This window comes from Rhinolophus sinicus, chromosome 13 (assembly GCF_057876585.1).
Source record: "Rhinolophus sinicus isolate RSI-liver-muscle chromosome 13, RSI-T2T, whole genome shotgun sequence".
Taxonomy (NCBI): Eukaryota; Metazoa; Chordata; class Mammalia; order Chiroptera; family Rhinolophidae; genus Rhinolophus; species Rhinolophus sinicus.
This window is the reverse complement of record NC_142513.1, coordinates 22,670,445-22,689,688: the sequence shown is the minus strand read 5'-3', so window position 1 is coordinate 22,689,688 and position 19,244 is coordinate 22,670,445. Positions and strand designations below refer to the sequence as shown.

The 19,244-nt window shown below is 47.7% G+C and overlaps 1 protein-coding gene and 1 long non-coding RNA gene across 2 annotated transcripts; both read left to right on the top strand.

The window, feature by feature from the left end:
* The first annotated feature begins 1,791 nt into the window (after positions 1-1,791).
* On the top strand, positions 1,792-9,464 carry LOC148756032 (uncharacterized). The gene is made up of 3 exons (XR_016018198.1): positions 1,792-1,877; positions 3,542-3,716; positions 4,366-9,464. It is a non-coding gene; the product is annotated as an uncharacterized LOC148756032 (long non-coding RNA).
* A 1,941-nt stretch (positions 9,465-11,405) lies between these two features.
* On the top strand, positions 11,406-14,200 carry ID1 (inhibitor of DNA binding 1). Its single transcript, XM_019748536.3, has 2 exons — positions 11,406-11,943; positions 12,178-14,200. The coding sequence occupies exons 1-2, from the start codon at positions 11,521-11,523 to the stop codon at positions 12,217-12,219; spliced, it is 465 nt and encodes a 154-aa protein (XP_019604095.1). The 5' UTR covers positions 11,406-11,520; the 3' UTR covers positions 12,220-14,200.
* Positions 14,201-19,244: the final 5,044 nt, after the last annotated feature.

The following is a 19,244-nucleotide window of genomic DNA, read 5'->3' as shown; positions in this document are numbered from 1 at the left end:
ACAGATAATGCTAGCCTTCTGGTCACCAGTGCCCCCTGCCCTTTGCTCCACGTCTACTTGCCACCTCCTGCACCCCCCAACTAGCATCATGACTTGGGCATGTTTTCTTCTAGGCCATGTTTTTTTTACACATTTACTATACACATAAATGTATTAACATCTTTTGTGTGTTTTTAAATGTACGCTTAAAAAGAAAAAAAGCAGTTCTGCATTTTTCCTAAGCAACCTCATATTTTTGCATGCATCCAGCAGAATACAGACAGGTCTAGTTCATGCCTATTACCTGCTGTATACTATTCCACTGTCATTTTATTTCCCTGTTCTGTTGTTGGACAAGTAGATGGTTTTCCGTTTGTTGCTGCTACAGACACAGCTGCTGTTTCTCACCAGTGTCTTCCACATCTTGTGTGCAGGACTTTCAGGGAATATCCATGAGAGTGAATTGCTGGGTCATAGGGTGTTTCGACGGTCACTTTTACTCAGTATTGCCACATTGCACTCCCAAGTGATCATACCAGTTTGCACACTCACCAGCAGTGGATGAGGGTTGTTTTCCCACATCCCAAACACATTTTATATTATCGGACTGAAGTTTATACAGTTTGATGTGGCAATTGTGTCCTGTATACATTCCAGATGTCAATGCTGGCTCAGAAGCATCGGCCCTGCCCTTCCTCACCATTTTTCATCTCAGCTGGGATATTGCCTCCTCCTACAAGAAGGCCTCCCTGACCTGCCTTAGCTGACTGGGGTCTCTCCCAGACCACTCCCCCCACAGCCCCGTGTGCTTCCCCATCACAGCACTGGGAATTTGGGTGGTAACTGCCTTCTCTACCAGACTGAGCTCCCCAAGGCAAGGACCATGATTGCAGGGCCACTGAGCAGGCTGTAGAGAGCATGAAGGTGCTACAGAGCATGCTCCTAGAAGGCACATTTCATCCACTCAAAATAAGGGGCTCCTCTTTCTAATTCCTACAAAGTGCCCTCTTATGATGGCAGCAGTCCACATAACATGGCATCTGGGTCCCCAGGAACCAACCACCTGGCCAATGGTGTTTATTTCCATTTGGTTACTCCCAACTGACCACGGCTCCCTGGAAGCCCGAACCTACCTCTTGTTCTGTCACTGCTGTGCCTTGTACAAAGTAGGTGTGCACTAATTATTCATGGAATGGTTGGCATTTAATGATTCTGAAGCTCTGTAATTCAGTGGTGCAGCATATACCAGATTGTTTAACAGGGGTTACCTCCCAGAGAGGTGGAATAACCCCAGTAAGAATAATAATGATTAGTGTCTACTGAATACTGACTTTGCTCATCACTCTTCTTTGCGCTTTATGTGACTTAACTCGTTTAATCCTCATAGAGAAAGGAACTCATACCATTCCCACTTTCACATGGGGAAACTGAGACACGAGGAAATGAAATGACTGACACTCACACAGCTCATAAGCAGTGGACTGGATGTGAACCCAGGGCTCCTTGGTTCTCTGAGAGACCTCACTCTCCTGTCTTCTAGGAAAGAGGTCCCTTTCTTCGTTTTTTTCTCAGATGTCAACTTCCTTTTAACCAGAACAGCTCTGTTTTTGCTTCAGCAAAAAATAAGACTTTTTAAAATACTTAAAAGATTGTTAATGAGTCATAGCAGGTAGTAGTTGGTGTAACAGCCACGCCTGTGACCTGAGGCAAGGGTGCAGCTGGAGGTGCCACCCCCTGGTGACAGAGTACTTGGGGTTGGTATGAGCAGAGAGGGTGGGGACTGCTCCAGGCTCTTCAGGGTGGGCAGGGAGCTGGGCAGACCTTGAGTGATGCACCCTCAGCTGGTTCTGGGTTCCGGGCCCCAGGGCAGGACAGGGAGCCAGGTGCAGGGGAGGCAGGTGAGTCAAGAGAGGGCCAGGCGGAGCACTGGTATGGGGGGTGGGAGGGCTCAGAGGCCTCCTATCCATCCCCCAATAGGCATATGGAGAAACCACTGAAACCCCCACCAGAGACCTCTTACCTAGTCTCCCGTGTTCCACATCAGTGGTCCTGCATGGGCCTTGCAGCATGGGTGGTGGTCTCTGCTGTACTCTGCAGAGGGCCCTGACTTGAGGTGTACCCGGCTGGTCATGTCAGTCTGTGGGGCTGCCAGAGTCAGACCAGCTCCTATCCCTCTGCCCTGGGCAGGGCCCAGGACTGCATTCCTCGGCTTGAGTTCCTGGGGTGTGGGTGAATATAGTTGAGTGGTTTGTGTCCTTGGGGTTTACGCAGGGTTCTAAATTGTGTGTGTGAGTTGATGGGGGAGGTGTGGTGTGGTGTCTACATTTAAAAAGACTTTGGTGGTGGTAGGAGGCGGTATGGGGTCCTTGAGCTGGTGAAGATGAGTGTCGGTTGCGATGTGCATGGTGGGGAGGAGTTGCATAGAGGAAGTTGTTTTGTCAATTTTGCGTTTGGTTGTTTTCTTTAAGGATGTGAGCCTGCGTGTCCACATTTTGGTGTGAGCAGTATTGATATGGCCTTCAGTGTATGTAGTGTTTGGCACATGCGTGTTGCACTGTAGGGTGTGTGTATCTGTGTTGTGTTTATTGAAGGTATTATTGTGGAGTGGTGCTTGAGCGTGGTTCTGTTAGATGAGACAATTAGGTGTTTTGACGTGTTGCCTCCTTAGTCTCCGTATTTTTGTTGTGCAGACTTGGGTTGTGGTAGCGTGCCTTGAGGTTCGTGTGTTGGTTGTATGTAATGGTGTATTGCTGTGTTGGGCGTTTGGGCGCACTGCTCTGTTAATTGTGCATATTAAGATGTTGCTATCAGTTGTGTCAGTTTACATACATGTGCTGTGTTGGTTGTGTAGGTGTATGCATGTGTGTCACTCTGTGGGTGAGTGTAGCCCTTGCAGGTTTGGCCGGTGTTGAGCGACCTAAGAAGGGAGCTCCCTGAGCCCTGACTCTGCCCTTCCCTTTGACCCCTGAGACCCCAGGGCAGCAGTTGTCCTTTGTCAGGCCACAGGAAGGCCCCACCCCCACCATCTGCAGGGAACCCAGGGAGGGGCCCAGACTGGCGGACTCCAGCCTCCCTGTCCATTGTTCTGGGGCTTCTTTGGAAAACAGGATGGGAAGCAAAAGGTGGACCCAAGCCTGGCCCCTTACACTCCCTGAAATGACCCAGGAGCCCAGGAGAAAACCCTTAAGAAGGGCTGGTGAGAGTCCCCATTTTGCAGATGGGGAAACTGTAGTCCCGAGTAGGAAAGGGACTTGGCAGAGGCTTCATAGCCTGTTAAAGACACAGATCTTGAGACCTCCATATACAGCCTTCTGCTGGGTTTAGGGCATGGAAAATGAGGCCCTTGGAAAGATACAAAACTGTCTATTCTGGCTCCCATTTCTGTATGCTTACTTTATGCTAAGCACTGAAATGTCATAACTCTATGGGTTAAGGTCAAATTTTGCACATGAGGAAACTGAGGACCATAAGTTAACAATTCATTAATTCAATAGATATTACTGTATACATTACAGTGGCACCTTGGTTTTCGAATGTCTCCGTTGACAAACATTTCTTTCAGTTTACGAACGCCGTAAACCCGGAAGTAAGTGCTTCGGTTTTTGAACACACCTCGGAAGTTGAACATGTCATGCAGCTTCCGCTGAGTGCAAGATCCTGAGGCCTACCTGTCGGCTGTTTTCCAGTGTTTCAGAACTTGATCGGTCTTCCAGAACGGATTATGTTTGAAAACCGAGGTACCACTATACTTGATTCTAAGTCCTATGCTGTGTGATCTTGAGCAAGTCACTTATCCTCTCTGGGCCAGGCCCTGTGCTCAGCTCTAGCGACACAGCAATGACCAAAGGAGTCATGATTCCTGCCCTCCTAGAGCTCACAGCCTGGGGAGGACGTGGGAGTGGAGGAGGATGGACAATCCCCAGGAAAACAAAGATCGTTTCAGATGGTAATAAATTCTATGAATAATTAAGACGAGGGGAATGTGAAAGTGAATAGCCAATTGGAGGTTCTAAAAAGGCCTCTGAGGAGATGGCATTTGACCTGAGACTTGAAAAATGCGAAATCTTGTAAAGACCTGAATAAGTGTTCTGGGCTGAGGGAACAGCCAAGGCAAAGGCCCTGAGGTACGACTGTGCTAGTATAGGGAAGGAGACAGCGTGGCTGGTGAGAGAAAGGCAGGGGCAGAAGATGCCACTGGTGGTGGTAGGCAGGAGCTGCAGGCTGAGGAGGGGTTTGGATTTTATTCTCAGTGTGTTGGGCAGAGAGGCAGTGTTGGCTGAGCGCACAGTTCTGGGGTTGAATGTGGAGGGGGGGGGTACTTGTGGTCTCCTGTTACAAGGGGGGGGTGCGGGGGGACAGCCAGAGCCAAAGGTCTCTCCCCCGCAGCTCCGGCAGTCCCAGCCCAGAGGCGCCGGCCTGGCGGCTGGAAGACCGCTCTGTGGGCACATCTGGGGAGCAGCTGCCGGGCCAGGGCCAGAGCAGGTCACGTGGCACAGGGCAGGCCCGCCCTGGAGCCTGCAAGGCCAAGACTCCCAGGAGGGGCAGTGGGAACATGCTGGACATGAACACGCGTCAACAAGGACATACTCCGTAGTGCAGACATGCGTGCACACGGTCCTTCAGCCGCAGGAGCCAGACCACATAGGTTCAATGCCACATCCCAGCTGTGTGATCTGAAGCAACCCACTGAACTTCTCTGCGCCTCAGTGGTCTCAGCTGTGAAGAGAACACAATATTACTACCTGTCTTAGGTTAATAGTTGGAACGATGACTTTCGCAGTGAGCACTTAGAAAATGGGAGCTTTTGCCTTGAGCTCTGGAGGCCAGAGGAGGGATCTTGCAGGTAGAAATGAGATGTGGTGACAAAGACATAATGAAAAGACATTTCCATTCATCACCAGAGGCTCCGGTCACCTCTTGGCATAGCTTATTTCACTCACAATCACTCTACAAAGAGGAATAAGCATTAGCTCTAGTTTACAGATGAGGAAACTGAGGTACAGCTTGTCAACTGTAGAGCCAAGATTTGAAGGTGTCAAGGGCTGGTCCCTTTTCCTCTCTGGGCCCCAGCATTCCTATCTGTGAAATGGTGCATTATAATAGTACAGCTGCCGTCAGCATCAAGGAGCAGCTGTGAAAATTAGATGGTGCCAGGTGCGTGTAAAGAGCCTCTCAAGAAGCATGAACCCTGGAGGTTCATTTAATGAGTCCTCCAAGCTTCCTGGCCACCAAAAGAGGGGCCTATTTCCCTGAGATGACTTGATAGGTAGGGCTAGGAGGATAAAAGGCTCACTCAATTCACACCACCAAAGAGAGGGCCAGCAAAATGCCCAATTGGCAATAAGATAAACAGGCCTTAATAATGTAAGAGATAAAAAACAATGTCTGGGAGTACTGGAAATTTTCTGGAATGAAATGAAGCTAATTTTTTCCCACAGGCCTAGGATGGGCATGTGTACAGGGGGAGAGGCTGTCATTGTTTCACTTGGGAAGTTTGAGGGGAGCACAGTGAAGGGCATGTTTCAGGGAGTCTGAAAGCTAGTCTCACATGGCTCACTAAAACCACCCAGAAGTAAAACTGCAACCAAATGGGTCCTGGCCTGAAACTGAACAGACACTATGCCTATCTACTGTTTACTGATCACTTACTATGTGCCAAGACCATGGCAGATGCTTTGAGACCCTAATCTCAATGAGTCCTCACGGTAACCTAAGGAGGTAGGAATTTCATTTTGTCAGTGAGGAAGAAGAGGCTTAGAGAAGTGAAGCGTCTTGTTCCAGGTCATTCAGTATAACAAAGATTTGAATCTGACCTGTTGGGCCCCAAGCCCCAGCCCTTTTAACTATTCCACAGCCAACTGTTTCTCCTCAAAGTGTCAAAGCTTTATGTTTGTTCATATGCATGCTCCTCACATGTCTTCATTCAGGCCATTTCTCCTTGTGCCTTTCCCACATGGAATGTCCAGAGAAGAACTCACCTCCTCTAGGAAGCCCCTCTGATTTCCTCCAAGGCAGAACTCATCCTTTCTTTGTGTTGCTAAGGCACTAAGCAGGAAATTTTCATAATATAGTCTTAATGTAGTTAGCATAGGTCCTGGCGGGAGGTGGATGTACACAAATGTTAATTGGGGGTCCTAATTGTCCTTTAACTTTCTCTCCTATTTGTCTGCTTGTCTGCAAAGTGTCTTTGACATTCCACCGCATGCCAACAAGCAGGCCAGAAGGAGGTATACTAAACATTTCAAGTTGGCTTTTTATTACACAAAGTAGTACACAAATACACTTCTGTTTACAAATATATTCAAGAAATATCTATGTGAAATGGATCAGAGACCTAAATGTAAAACCTAAAACTATACAACTTCTGGAAAATATAGGAGAAAATCTTTGTGATCTTGGGTTAGGCAGAGATTTCTTAGATATGACAAGAAAAGCATGAGCCATAAAATTAAAAACAGATAATTGGACTTCATCAAAATTTAATACTTCTGGGGGCGGCCGGTTAGCTCAGTTGGTTAGAGTGCAGTGCTCGTAACACGCAGGTCGCTGGTTCGATTCCGACATGGGCCAGTGAGCTGCACCCTCCACAACTAGATTGAAAACAACGACTTAACTTGGAGCTGATGGGTCCTGGCAAAACACACTGTTCCCCAATATTCTACAATAAAAAATAAAAAAAGTGATTGCGGTTTAAAAGAAAATAAGTGATTGCGTTTTTTAAAAAAAAGAGATTTAAAACTTCTGCTCTTTGAAAGACACCAGTAAGAGGATGAAAAGAAACACACTGGAGAAAATATTTGTAAATCATATAGCTGATAAAGGATTGGTTTTCAAAATATAAAAAGAACTCTGAAAACTCAATAACAAGAAAACAAGCAACCAAATTAAAAGAAATGGACAAAAGAGAAAAGGGTAGCAGAAGGGACCCTTGTGATGAAGCTGTTCTGTGCCTCCACTATGACAGTGGTCACAGGCATATATTTTATCACATGTGATAAAATTGCATAGAACTGAATACACACACAGATGGGTGCATGCCAAGCAGGTGAGATCTGAATTTCACATGAAATCTTGTTGTAATATTGTACTGTAGTTGTGCAAGATGCTACCATTAGGGAAACTGGGTAAAGGATATCTCTATCATTATTATTATGTTTTTAAACCTTTTAATTTATTTTAAGTGTGTTTTTCCAGGACCCATCAGCTCCAAGTCAAGTAGTTGTTTCAATCTAGTTGTAGAGGGTACAGCTCACAGTGGCCCATGTAGGGAATCGAACCGGCAACCTTGTTGTAAAGAGCACCGCTCTAACCAACTGAGCTAACCGGCCATCCCCTCTCTATTATTTCTTATGGCTGCATTTGAATGTACAATTATCTAAAATTAATTTTTTTAATGAGCAAAAGAAGTGAATGACACTTCATGAAAGGTGAGTGGCACATAAGCACATGAAAAAATGCTCAACATCTTTAGTCATTCAGAAAGTACAAATTAAAACCACAGCAAGACACCACAACAAATCTATTAGAATGACTGAGAAAGTCTGACCACATCAACTGTTAGAGAGGATGTGGAAGATCTGGACTCTCCACACTGCAGATAGGAATGCGAAAGGGTACAGCTTCTTGGGAAAACGTTGAGCAGTTTCTTACAAAGTTAAATAAATACCTACTATGTGACCCAATCATTTCACTACTAAGTATTTGTCTAAGAGAAATGAAAGCATAGATTCATATAAACACTCGCATACAAGTATTTGTAGCAGTTTCCTTTGTACTAACCAAAAACTATAAGTAACCTAAATGTCTATCAACAGGTGAATGGATAAACAAATTGTGTTATATCCATACGCTACTGCTACTCAGCAATAAAAAAGAATGAACATGGATGAATCTCAAAATAATTATGCTTCGTTAAAGAAACGAGGCTGAAAAAGCTACAATAAAGAGTATATACTTACAGATGATGTAATACACAATTGTACACCTGAAATCTATGTAATTTTACTAACAATTGTCACCCCAATAAAAAAAAAAGAGTATATACTGATCTCTGCACTGTACACCTGAAGCTGAAGCTGAACAATAATGAATGTCAACTACAAGTTTATATATATAAGTATATACATATATACATATGTATATACTTACAAGAAGCGGAGTACAGCATTAGGAATAGAGACAGTGTAAATGTAATGGCTGTGTGCGATGTCAGAGGGATAGTGGATGGGGGGAGGGGGGTTGACACAGTGTGAGGGATATAAATGATAAATGTCTAAGTATTACTTTGTTTTGTGCACCTGAAACTAATAAAAAAAAGTCAAAATAAAAAAGTATATACTATATATACATTACATATGGATATACTCTGCATGTATACACATATATATGCACAGTACTTCATTTCTACAAAAATTCTAGAAAATGCAAACTAATCTATAGAGATTAGTAGTTGCCTGGATGGAAAAGTGGAGAGGGAGAGATTACAAGGGGCAGAAGAAAAATTTTAGGGGTGATGAAGCATATGTTCATTTTCTTGATGTGGTGATGGTTCATGGGTATGTATGTGTATCAAAACTTAACAAGTTGTATACTTTAAATATACGCAGTCTGTGTATGTCAATTATACTTAAATAATACTGTTTAAGACCAAAACAAAAGTTAAATACCTATGAGAAGATAAAAGTGAAATTCCCTTTCCACATTGCTCTCCTTCCCTTCTCACGCCTCTTTACAGTGTTAACATTAGTAATTTCATGTTTATACTTTTTTCTTCTAATATTTTTATTGAGGTGCAATTTAAATACAGTGAAATGCATAAAAGTAGATAATTCAATGTGCCTTGACTAATTCATACACTGTGTAATCCACACCTCATTTTGATATGGATCATTTCTGTCACTCCAGAAAGTTCCTTCACACCCCTTCCCTGGCAACTTCCATTCTCCACTCCCAGAGGCAACCAGCATTCTGATTTCTTTCACCATACATTAGTTGTGCCTGTTCTAGAACTTCATGTAAGAGAAATCACACAGTATTGTGTTTGAAATTTTTTCCGCAGCATAATTTCCTTTCTCATTTTAAATTCATTTCCAGATACATGTATACTTGGGAGGAGTATGTTTGCTTTTTTACATACAAGAGGTCCTAACTTAACCTACAGTCTAACTCTTGCTTTCTCTACCAAAGGTAGAAAAAATCTAGGTATGTCTTAAAAGCTATCCTTTCTCTGCTGTAGGGCCACTCCACAGCACTGATGTTCTATTCATCATTTATATAATGCCACTGTTGATGGATATTGAGGCTATTTCAACTTCCCCTCTTGCAAACAGCACCTCAGTGGACATCCTTGAGCAGACACCTTTGTGCCGCTGTGTGTAGGTGTCTCTGAAGTTGATTCCAGCAAGTAGCATTGCAGGTTCAAGTAATAAACACTAGATAATGGATTAATATTCTAAGTTCATCTGTTTGGTCATTGTGCTTCCAATTCTTTGGCAATTCTTCTGCACAGAAACATGTTCTCTTCAATCATTAGAGGATTGCTAAACAAGCCCAGGGAGTTTGGAGATCTTGCATGATGGGGAGACCAGCTAATTAATTGATGATGTCTCTCTCCTTTGAAACTGGTCTCCCTGGTCAGTTTTCCTGGTTTCCTCATGTGGAGGTCGGCGGCCGTTTATTGTCCTTTCCTCCAAACTTCTGTAGGAAAAGGAAACCTGATGATACCCAGTGAATTAATTGCTAAGGGGAGGAAAGTCCATAATATCACCCTCCCGTCTGGGATTAGAATTTTAGCCCTGCTAACACTGTGTGGCCTTGGGTAGCTATTCTAAGCCTCAGTTTCCCTGCCTCTGGCCAGTCTAGGGTTCTGGAAGCAGACTGCCTGCCCTGGCAGGAAGGGATTGCTTTACACTGAAGTGCCCTTTTATAATAATGCAGCCATTACAACAGCTGTGGCTCCTGGGAGGCTTTTTGAGTCTCAGTTTCCTCCATTGTATAAAGAAACCAAACAGCTCCTCTCTTGAGTTGTGGCAAGGACTACAGAAGATGATAAAGGCAAACTCTTCACACAGTGCCTGCCTGCCACGAAGTAAGAACGCAATAAATTGTCACCTGTGTAATTATTATCGAAATACTTGGCAGATGTTAGGACTCAGGGGCCTGAGACTCAACTAAATTCACCTAGCAGTAAAGTTGGAATCGGAACTCGGGCGTTTTTCCCCAGGCTGGATGGAGGGGGAGTTGAAGGTGGGGAGAAACCTCCCAAGCGGCCCAAGCTGTGGGCCTGGTGGGGAGATTCCAGGTGTGGGGCGGGGAGGTAAGGTTACCCTTGTCCGGCGACCGCGCCCTCTAGGAGCGCATTCCCAGGCCTCTCACACGAGGTCCACAGGTGACTGGCTTGGGGCTGGGGGAGCGCAGAGTCCCGTTTGCCGTCTCCATGGCGACCGCCCGCGCGGCGCCAGCCTGACAGCCCGTCCCGGTTTTATGAATGGGTGACGTCACGGGCCTGGCGTCTAACGGTCTGAGCCGCTTGTTCAGACGCTGACACAGACCAGCCCGGGAAGCGAGGGGGGCGGGGGAAGAGCCTCGAGCTCCGCAGCTGCCGCGCCGTGGGAGGGAGACCCTGCTCCGAGGTCTTTGGGGCGTGGGGGTGTGGGGTGGGCGGGAGGAACAGCCAGAAAAGGGAGAAAATATTTTAAATCACTAGTTGATGCAGCTTTGGGGATTTTTTTGCAGGGGCTGCAAATTCAGGGTAGAATTAGGAGATGCATCCCCACTCTGGGAGCCTTCTATCTGGTTCAGGTCCCAGAAGCTCAGCCCCGAATCCTAGAGGAAGACTTTCCGAGGCTAATTGCTCCCACCCAAGGGGCCTGGGTAAGTCCCCCAGGAACATTAACCAGCAACATTCTCTGGGAATTGGGAAAAAGAGAACAGCCCCGGGGAACGGAGTGTAAAGGAGATCCCGTTTTAAATTTCGGCCCAAATATTCGCGAGATCGTGGTCCCAGAGGTCATCTTCCAATAGGGTCCAAAAGCCGGGGCTCTAGTAGTGAGCTCTCTGGGTGACTCAGAGCTAGCCCCTTCTCCATCAGGGCCTCAGTGTCTCTCATCCGGGCTGGAGAAGTGAGAAAATGACCCCAGGAAAACTGATTCTTGAAGTCTTTTCCTTATCGGCAATATGGTTTTGCCTCCTTCCGGAGGAGTCCAAGCCCTCGCCTCCACTAGCCACCCTGCCCTGTACCCTCCCACTCTTTTGGTTCCTGAGACTCTGGTCCCTTTTCCAGGCCCTCCAGGGTGCGCTATCAGAGCAGGAGGCGGGGCCCAGAAGCTCTCGAGGCCACGCCTCTAGCTCTCCCATTGGCTTCTTTTGAACGCCTGAGCCCGCCCCTCGGGGTGAAGCCGCAGAGTCTTTATAAATAGCGGGTTGTGGGGCTTCGCCTGCGCATTCTACAACCGACTGTACGGCGTTACGATCTCTTCCTGCGGGTCCTTCCCTCGCTTTCTCCGTTCTCTTCGCCTCGTCTCCTACACCAACGCCGTAATCATGAAGGTTGCCAGTGGCAGCGGCGCGGCAGCCGCGGGTCCCAGCTGCGCACTAAAAGCCGGCAAGACGCCCGGCGGCGCTGGCGAGGTGGTGCGCTGTCTGTCCGAGCAGAGCGTGGCCATCTCTCGCTGCGCCGGCGGCCCCGGGGCGCGCCTGCCCGCCCTGCTCGATGAGCAGCAGGTCAACGTGCTGCTCTACGACATGAACGGCTGCTACTCACGCCTCAAAGAGCTGGTACCCACCCTGCCCCAGAATCGCAAGGTGAGCAGGGTGGAGATCCTCCAGCACGTCATCGACTATATCTGGGACCTGGAGTTGGAGCTGAACTCGGAATCTCAAGTCGGGGCCCCAGGGGGCCGGGGGCTCCCCGCCCGAGCTCCTCTCAGCACCCTCAACGGCGAGATCAGCGCCCTGGCGGCCGAGGTGAGGTCCGAAATGGAGCACGATATCATTTTCCTTCTACAGATGGGGAAACTGAGGTCCAGAGAGGAGTGGGTCTTGGCCCTACGTCCACCCCAAACCTTCGGGCACGGGGCTATGTTAGGGTGCCCAAGGAGATCGATAAAAGCGCTCCCTCGTGTCTTCTGGGGAAGGGGGCGCTTGCAGCCTTGTCTCCTTCAAACCTCCCGTCTCACCTATTCTCTTTTCCTTTCACAGGCGGCATGTGTTCCAGCGGACGATCGCATCTTGTGTCGCTGAAGCGCGGTCCTCCGGGATCGGCGGACCCCAGCCCTTCGGGGCGGAGGAATTAGTGCTCTCTGGTCCTCCCAAGCGCTTCGTTGCAGCTGGGGAGAAACAAAACCGAGATCGGCGGCCATTGGGTGCTTGCTAGAGCCAGCCCAGGGCTGGGGGACTGACGAGGGCAGGCCGACCCTCCCTCCACACCTATCAGCCACCAGAGACTTGGGGAGAGTTCCCCCCGTGTGTTTCTATTTTTTGAAAAGCAGACATTTTAAAAAATGGTCACATTTGGTGCTTCTCAGATTTCTGAGGAAATTAATTGCTTTGTATTGTATATTACAATGATCACCGACTGAGAATATTGTTTTACAATAGTTCTGTGGGTTTTTTTTCTGTTGTTATTAAACAAATACTTTAGATGGTGGTAAAGTTGCAGTGTTCTTGGATTGAGGGGAGGGGCCTGGGCTGGGGGATGACCCCTGACCCTTTTTGCAGCTGGTGCTGGGGGGAGGAGGACTGGAAGGCCACATCTGGACTGTCACTTTTACCGGCCTGAAGTGTTTCCGGTGTCTTTAAAGTCTATTCTTATCCCCCATCCATGGCCATTTTCCTGCTCCCTAGTGTCATAAAATTAAATCCTTTGGGGTTTCTGAAAGTGGTCATTGGGCCATCTGGGTCACTTGGGGAGGTTGTTAAAATGCAGATCAACCTGCCAAGATCCTCTCTGGGTTGGAGTATTCAACAAGCCATTTAAGTTGGAGAACCAGGTCACTGGACCACCTGCATCTTTGCCAAGATGGGGGAAGTGAGATCCAGAGGAAAGGGACTTGCCCAGAGCCTCAGCTTGTCTAAGGCAGGACTTCATTGCCTCATTCCCCAGTAGGAGGTGCCTCCCCCAATGGGCAGCCTAACCCTGGGTTCCAGCAGTCTGCCCTGGAGCTCCAGGCTTGTCCAAGTGGGTGAGCAACTTGGCAGGACTAGCCTGGGCGCAGCTGCAGGGCCACCTGCTCTGGGTTCGGACTCAGCCTCCTCACCCTGGCCTGGCTATGCCAGAAGCTCATAGAAACCTCCTCTCTCCCCCAGGGCTCCTGTGTGGGTTCTGAGGAGTGGGCAGGTCAGTCCCCTGCTCCTGAGCAGGAAAAGGGTGTCATTGGTAGGGGCCTATCTGCCTGGACACATTCATGAGTGTACTCATGGTGGAGTGCATGTTGAGTGGGCCTGTGTGTGTGACATGAACTGGTGGTTCCCCCATGGGGTTGGGTCCTCTGGTGTATAGGCATGGGGGTGTAGGCAGAGGGCAAATGTGAGCACCTGTTCTGCAGATAAGTACAACCTCCAGTTGTTTGGGCTTGTGTATTGTGCCTAAATGCATTGTGGGCATCTCTACATGGATCTGGCGTGATGGATGAGTTTGCTTGTCTAGGGGCTGCAGAACCACACTGGGCTCCTAAGTGTGTAATTGTTCTGTCGATTGGCTGGCATTCCTGGGTCTTGGCTGGTCAGGGGTGGAGGTGGGGGCAGCTGTACCCAGGCAAACCCTTCCTTGAAAGTTCAAGTGCCTCCTTTCCTGGGAATTGTTAGCCCTCAGGACACCAACCCTCAAGTATCCCAGCTAGGTCGAATCCCATGTATTACACAGGGAAAAACCAAAGTTCCCGAAAGGGCAAAGCACTTGTTCCAGAGAGGATAACAACTTAATATATTTTGTCAATAAATAAAAGAGAATAAAATAAATAGCACCTACTACCATGAGCCTGATTGTATGCTCAACCCTTTACATAAAGGATTTCCTGGATCCCTGAGGGGGGTGCTAAAGTTAGGATTCTGACCCTAGGTTTACAACAAATAGAGGCTCAGAGGGGATGAACAAAAAAATGTTTTAAATTAAAGATTGTCGTCTATTGAGCATTAACATTAAGGTAGATACCACTCGTCTAATCACCATGTTGTACACCTGAAACTAATAAATATTGTATGTCAACTATAATTGAAAAATAAATTTTAAAAAACCAGGTACCACCCTCTCTCCAAGAACATTATGAACTTTATCAAAGAACATAATATTTGGAGGTAAATTAAGTCCTTTGCTACTCTCAATGGACTCCCCTCCCCACTGCTGTTTTATAGCATTAACCTCGTAGAATTGTAGAGAATAAATGAAGTAGAGCACTTAGCCCGTAGTGTTTGCTAGTTATAAATTATTAATTGTCGCCTGTGTGTCCTTGGAGTGTCCTCAGAGGCACACGTGTGCCACCCATTCCCTCCCGTGTGTGGGCCCCCGCCTGCAAGCCCACCCACGGGAGCGGGGGCGTGTCCCCGCGTACACTCCTACACGGTAGGGCCGTTTTCCAGGGGAGGACGAGGCTGTGGCGGGACCTGGCCCCCAGCCCCAACCGTTCAGGCACACTCTGGCTTCCACGTTTCCCTCTTTTCCCCTTTGGCCCGGGCCCAGCCCATCTGGAGGCCGGCTCCGCGGCGGCCTGGGAGCGTTTCCATCAGCTGGGCCCGAGGAATGCGGAGCTATTTAACCTGAGCATCCCCAGGTGTACGGAGGCGCCTGGCTGTCTGGGGCCCGCCGCCTTTGGCACGGCCGCTCTAGACAAACAGCGCGCCGCCCCCGCCCTGCCCCTCCGCCCGCAGCTGCAGCCGGGCCTGGGAACGGGCGGGCGCCGTCGGCTTGCATAAGAGGCTCCCGGCCTCGCAGGGGAAGGGAGGGAGGGAGGGAGGGGGACAGAGGCCGGGGAGTGAGTGAGTGAGTGAGTGTGTGTGTGTGTGTGTGTGTGTGTAGTGTGTGTGTGTAGTGTGTGCGCGTGTAGCACGCAAAACCCTGCTCCTTTCAGCCCCTGCTTGGGAAATCATTAACTCCTTAACCCCTCCTGGATGGGGCGAGGCAGGAGGCGGGCAGTAGCTTTCAAAGAAACACCAGGACAAAGTTTCTTTGAACATTGGACCCTGCCTCTCCAGAACTGTGGGCCCAAAACCTGAAGTATTTTTTACTTTTTATTTAACAAACACAGAGTGTTTATCATGTGCCAGGTACTAAATACTAAGTTATTTTAAATTTTTATTTAATCCTTCTCACAGCTGTATGGGAGCAATGCTATCATATGTTCATTTTAATAATCACAGTAACAACAGCAGCAACAACAATAGGCTAACATTTGAGTAGGGAGGCTGGTAGACCATAGCCTCTGAATCAGCCCTGATGCTCATCACTGCACCTGTCTGAGCCTCTGTTTCCTCGTCTGGAAAATGGGCTCCAAAACCTTGGCGTCCAGGATCAATTGAACCAATGCACCTCAAAAGCTTAGCACTGGACTGGCTTGTAGTGGACACTTGGTATATGTTGGTGTGAAATGTTTTGAGCCCTTCCTAAGGAGGTTGTCTCATAGCCTTGTGTGGGCCCATTGCGATTCCTACTTTTCAGATGAGAAAAGGGAGGCATCAGAGAGGTGAGGTAACCCACCCAAGGCCATACTGTGACATTGACTTAGAGGACGTAACAGAAATCAGGCTGGTCCAAACCAGGCTTATGAGGGGTTTCGTGTTCCCTCAGGACGTCCAATTTAGCCTTTTTCATCTTATTTGCAATTGAAATCATACCTAATCATAATATATTTTTGTTTCAAAAGCATAAACTTGGAAAATGCAAGACACATGCCTATCACAAGTATTGCAACCCACATTTTGTTTTGGCATTTCTTAATTTAAAAAACCTAACTAGAGCCTTGAAGGATGGAAATGGCCCAGGCTCTTGATCTCTAAAAAGGCCTGGGTCAGGTCCTGTGTGACCTGGTTCTGAGAGGACAGGTCACACAGCTGGGCACAGGTCTTGAACCAGGTAGGGACCAACCAAACTGTGGACATGTCTGCTTCTGTCCTGAAGGCGAGGGATCACCAGGCCTTGATCCAGAGATGTACATTGCTCCTCCCTCCCCATAGGGGACAAGGGTGCTTCACACATACCAACCTTACACCTAATCTTAGTCACCCGAGACCTCTAAGTTGGTTTAATGTGGGTGTACTCCAGGGGTCCCCCACATTTTGCCTCCTGAGACTAAGGCTCAGCAATAGAACCTTTCTGCACGCCAGCTACTCTTATTGAGTTACTCCAGAAACTGCCTGCTAGAGAGGGCTCCCTGCTGCCCAGCCTCACACAGCAAGGCTTTCCAGTGAGGGGCAGGCTTGGGATCCCAGTCTGGCTGCCAGAGGGAAAGGAGGTGAGTCACGGCCCGGCCAGGGTTCGGTGGCTGCTTTCCGGGAAAGGGAAGGGAAGGGAAGAGAGGAAATCAGAAGGCCTGGAGGCGCTTCAGGGGCAGGGGCGCCCTTATCTTCTCAGAACGCCCTAGCTGGAGCTTCCTGCCCCAGCTCTTGCAAAATCTTTTTCCCAGCGCTGCCCCTAAGAGGGGCGCCCCAGCCTGTACAGCGTTGCATCAGGGCCTTGTGCAAGGGGTGGCTGGGAGGGAGGGCGGTAGCTGGGGCCAAGAGAGAGCAAGGGAAGGCAGACTTGGGTTCTAGGCCCTGTGCCACGTCAGATTGGGTACTTGCTGCATCCTCAGCTTTTAAATGAGTGTTATGGTCACTGTTTTGAGGTTTCAGTGACATCATTCCTATCCCATCCACTCCTCAAATTCCAGGCCAGGGCATTGTCATGTCTACTTGGAAAATTGTGCCAGCCCACTGGTTCATTCAGCAAATAATTATACAGCTTCCTCTATGTGCTAGGAACCAATGAGGCTGCAGGAGCTAACAATTCAGATAAAAGTCTTGCCCTCTTGGAACTTACATTCTAACAGAAGATAGACAGTAAATACATATGCGTATGTATGATCAGAGGTGGATTTACTCTGAAATTACTGAAGCTTAAACTTCAAGTCTCCTCATCTGGAAAGAACCCCTAGCAATGTGTTCATGGTTTTTTGGTGTGTGTTCTTGTAAAATTTGCAAAATGCTGTGCCAAGATTGCAAAAACTTAGGCTCCAAAAACTTAAGACTCTCCCCTTTACATAGGAGGGGACAGGGAGGCTCGCAACAGGATCCAACTTGAAGGCAAGGCTGCAGGAGGCGTAGCAGCATCATGTTTACGGTGCTGTTCGTTTCTTCAGGTTGAGAGCCCGGATCCTGAGCGGTAGTGAAAGCTGGGAGCATCAGGGTGCCGCTGAGCTCACTAGCGCACCAGTAAACTGGGGCGCCATGCCCGCTCTGGCCTTCCTCGGTCCACTGGCGCCCCCTCCCGGGGACAACCGGAAGTGCGCCAGCACAGGCGAGAAATGAGGCCTGATTCCTGCGGGCAGCGAAAGCTTGTGCTTTGGCGGCCTCCAGCCGAACATCTGGGAACTGCATCCAGAGCTGTGAGTATTGGAAGAGTATTTCTGTGTCTGGTACGTGAATCTGTGTCTGTGTAAACGTACGTAGTAGCAGGCGACAAATTCAGAAATCTCCACCCTCCGCCTTGCTCTGATCAGCGCCTCAGCTACCCTTCCACCACTCTTTCATCTTCTTTCTTCTTCCTTGCTCTGTGACAGTCCCCTCTGAGAAATCATTACCTCCCCCAGAAAAGGAGCAGATCTTGGTCAAATTCTTGAAACTTTTTATAAATTGTGGAATGTATTATAAATACAAAAGAGTAGATATTACTAATATATACAGTTTAAAGATAATAATAAAGTGAAAACTTAAGCACCAGCCATCCTGCTTAAGAAATAAAATATTAGTTCTTTTAAAGCCCCTGTGTGCCCCTCTAGATAAAATGAAGGCTAAACTGGAATAAGCCTATATAGTCTATCTCTCCCACTGATTACAAATAAAAACTCTGCTTAAATACAAAACGCAACTACTTACGGAGGAGCTTTGTAAATAATAGAGAAGAGATTGGGATGAAAAGTCAAAACTTGAGGAACAGCTACTATGGCAGTGGGGAGTTTCCCGGTTAAATTGTCTTCTTGTATCTTCTTGCTTTGACCTATGGTGCCCAAATCAGGGAACTGTGCAGCTGACATGGCAGCAAAAAGTCCAATAGAAAAATCTAACATGGGGCGGATGGTTTGCTCAGTGGTTAGAGTACAGTGCTCTTAACACCCAGGTCGCCAGTTGGATTCCCACATGGGCCAGTGAGCTGCACCCTCCACAACTAGATTGAAAGAAACAAATAAATAAATAAAAACAATGACTTGACTTGGAGCTGATGGGTCCTGGAAAAATACACTGTTCCCCAGTATTCCCCAATAAAAATTAAAAAAGAAAAGTCTAACATTCTGATCAGAAAACCAGGAAAAAGGACCCCCATGAACTGGAGGGGTGAGGAGAATTCTTGTTATTATTTTTATTTAACTTTTGTTCTCACCTGGTCCTGCCCCAGGTCACCCTGTCTGCGCTGCAGTTCCCAATCCTGTTGAGATAAAAGGTCTGAGAAAAAAATCCACCCTCTAGAGAAAAGACTGTGGAAAAGGGGCCCCTGTAGTGAGGATAGTGTGGGAATCCTCTAAACCTCCTTTTTCTCTCTTTTCTCTTGCTGCTTTGCCCTGACGGCAGACCTCATGGTGAGGAATTGTGAGACAGTGCTGGCAGTTAAAATTCTAAGAGAATACCATACTTCCGACTGGAGAACCAGAAAAGGGGGTCCCTGGCAGCCAGGGAATGTAGAGAAAATCCTGGAGAGGAAAGCGTGCATAAAGGGAACCCTCTAATCCTGTGTATGAAACAACACAAATCCTGGGCTCAACCAGAAGCTGTGCTTGGGTGGAACACATCCCAAGAAGGATGATAAGGCTTTGAAAAGTACTGAACCACCATGTAAACCACTGCCTAGGTCTCAGACTAACCCCAGCCCCTAGCAGACCCAAACAGCATAGCAAAACTTTGAAAATAAAACAGATATTAGAACTACTGCCCATAGAAAGTGACATAGAACATACAGTCTGAACCTAATCAGGTTTGCCTGCTATGGAAAAAATTTAGAGGCTTTTAATAGTACCCGAAGTTTCACAAGATAATATTGAAAATATCCAGGATGCAATGCAAAGTTACTCAACAGGGAACATCCG

Bases quoted from the DNA above. Each gene is read 5' to 3' on its own strand.
- ID1 (XM_019748536.3), top strand. From the start codon at position 11,521: ATGAAGGTTGCCAGTGGCAGCGGCGCGGCAGCCGCGGGTCCCAGCTGC. The intron at 11,944-12,177 runs GTGAGGTCCGAA...TTCCTTTCACAG, and splicing joins TCAGCGCCCTGGCGGCCGAG to GCGGCATGTGTTCCAGCGGA.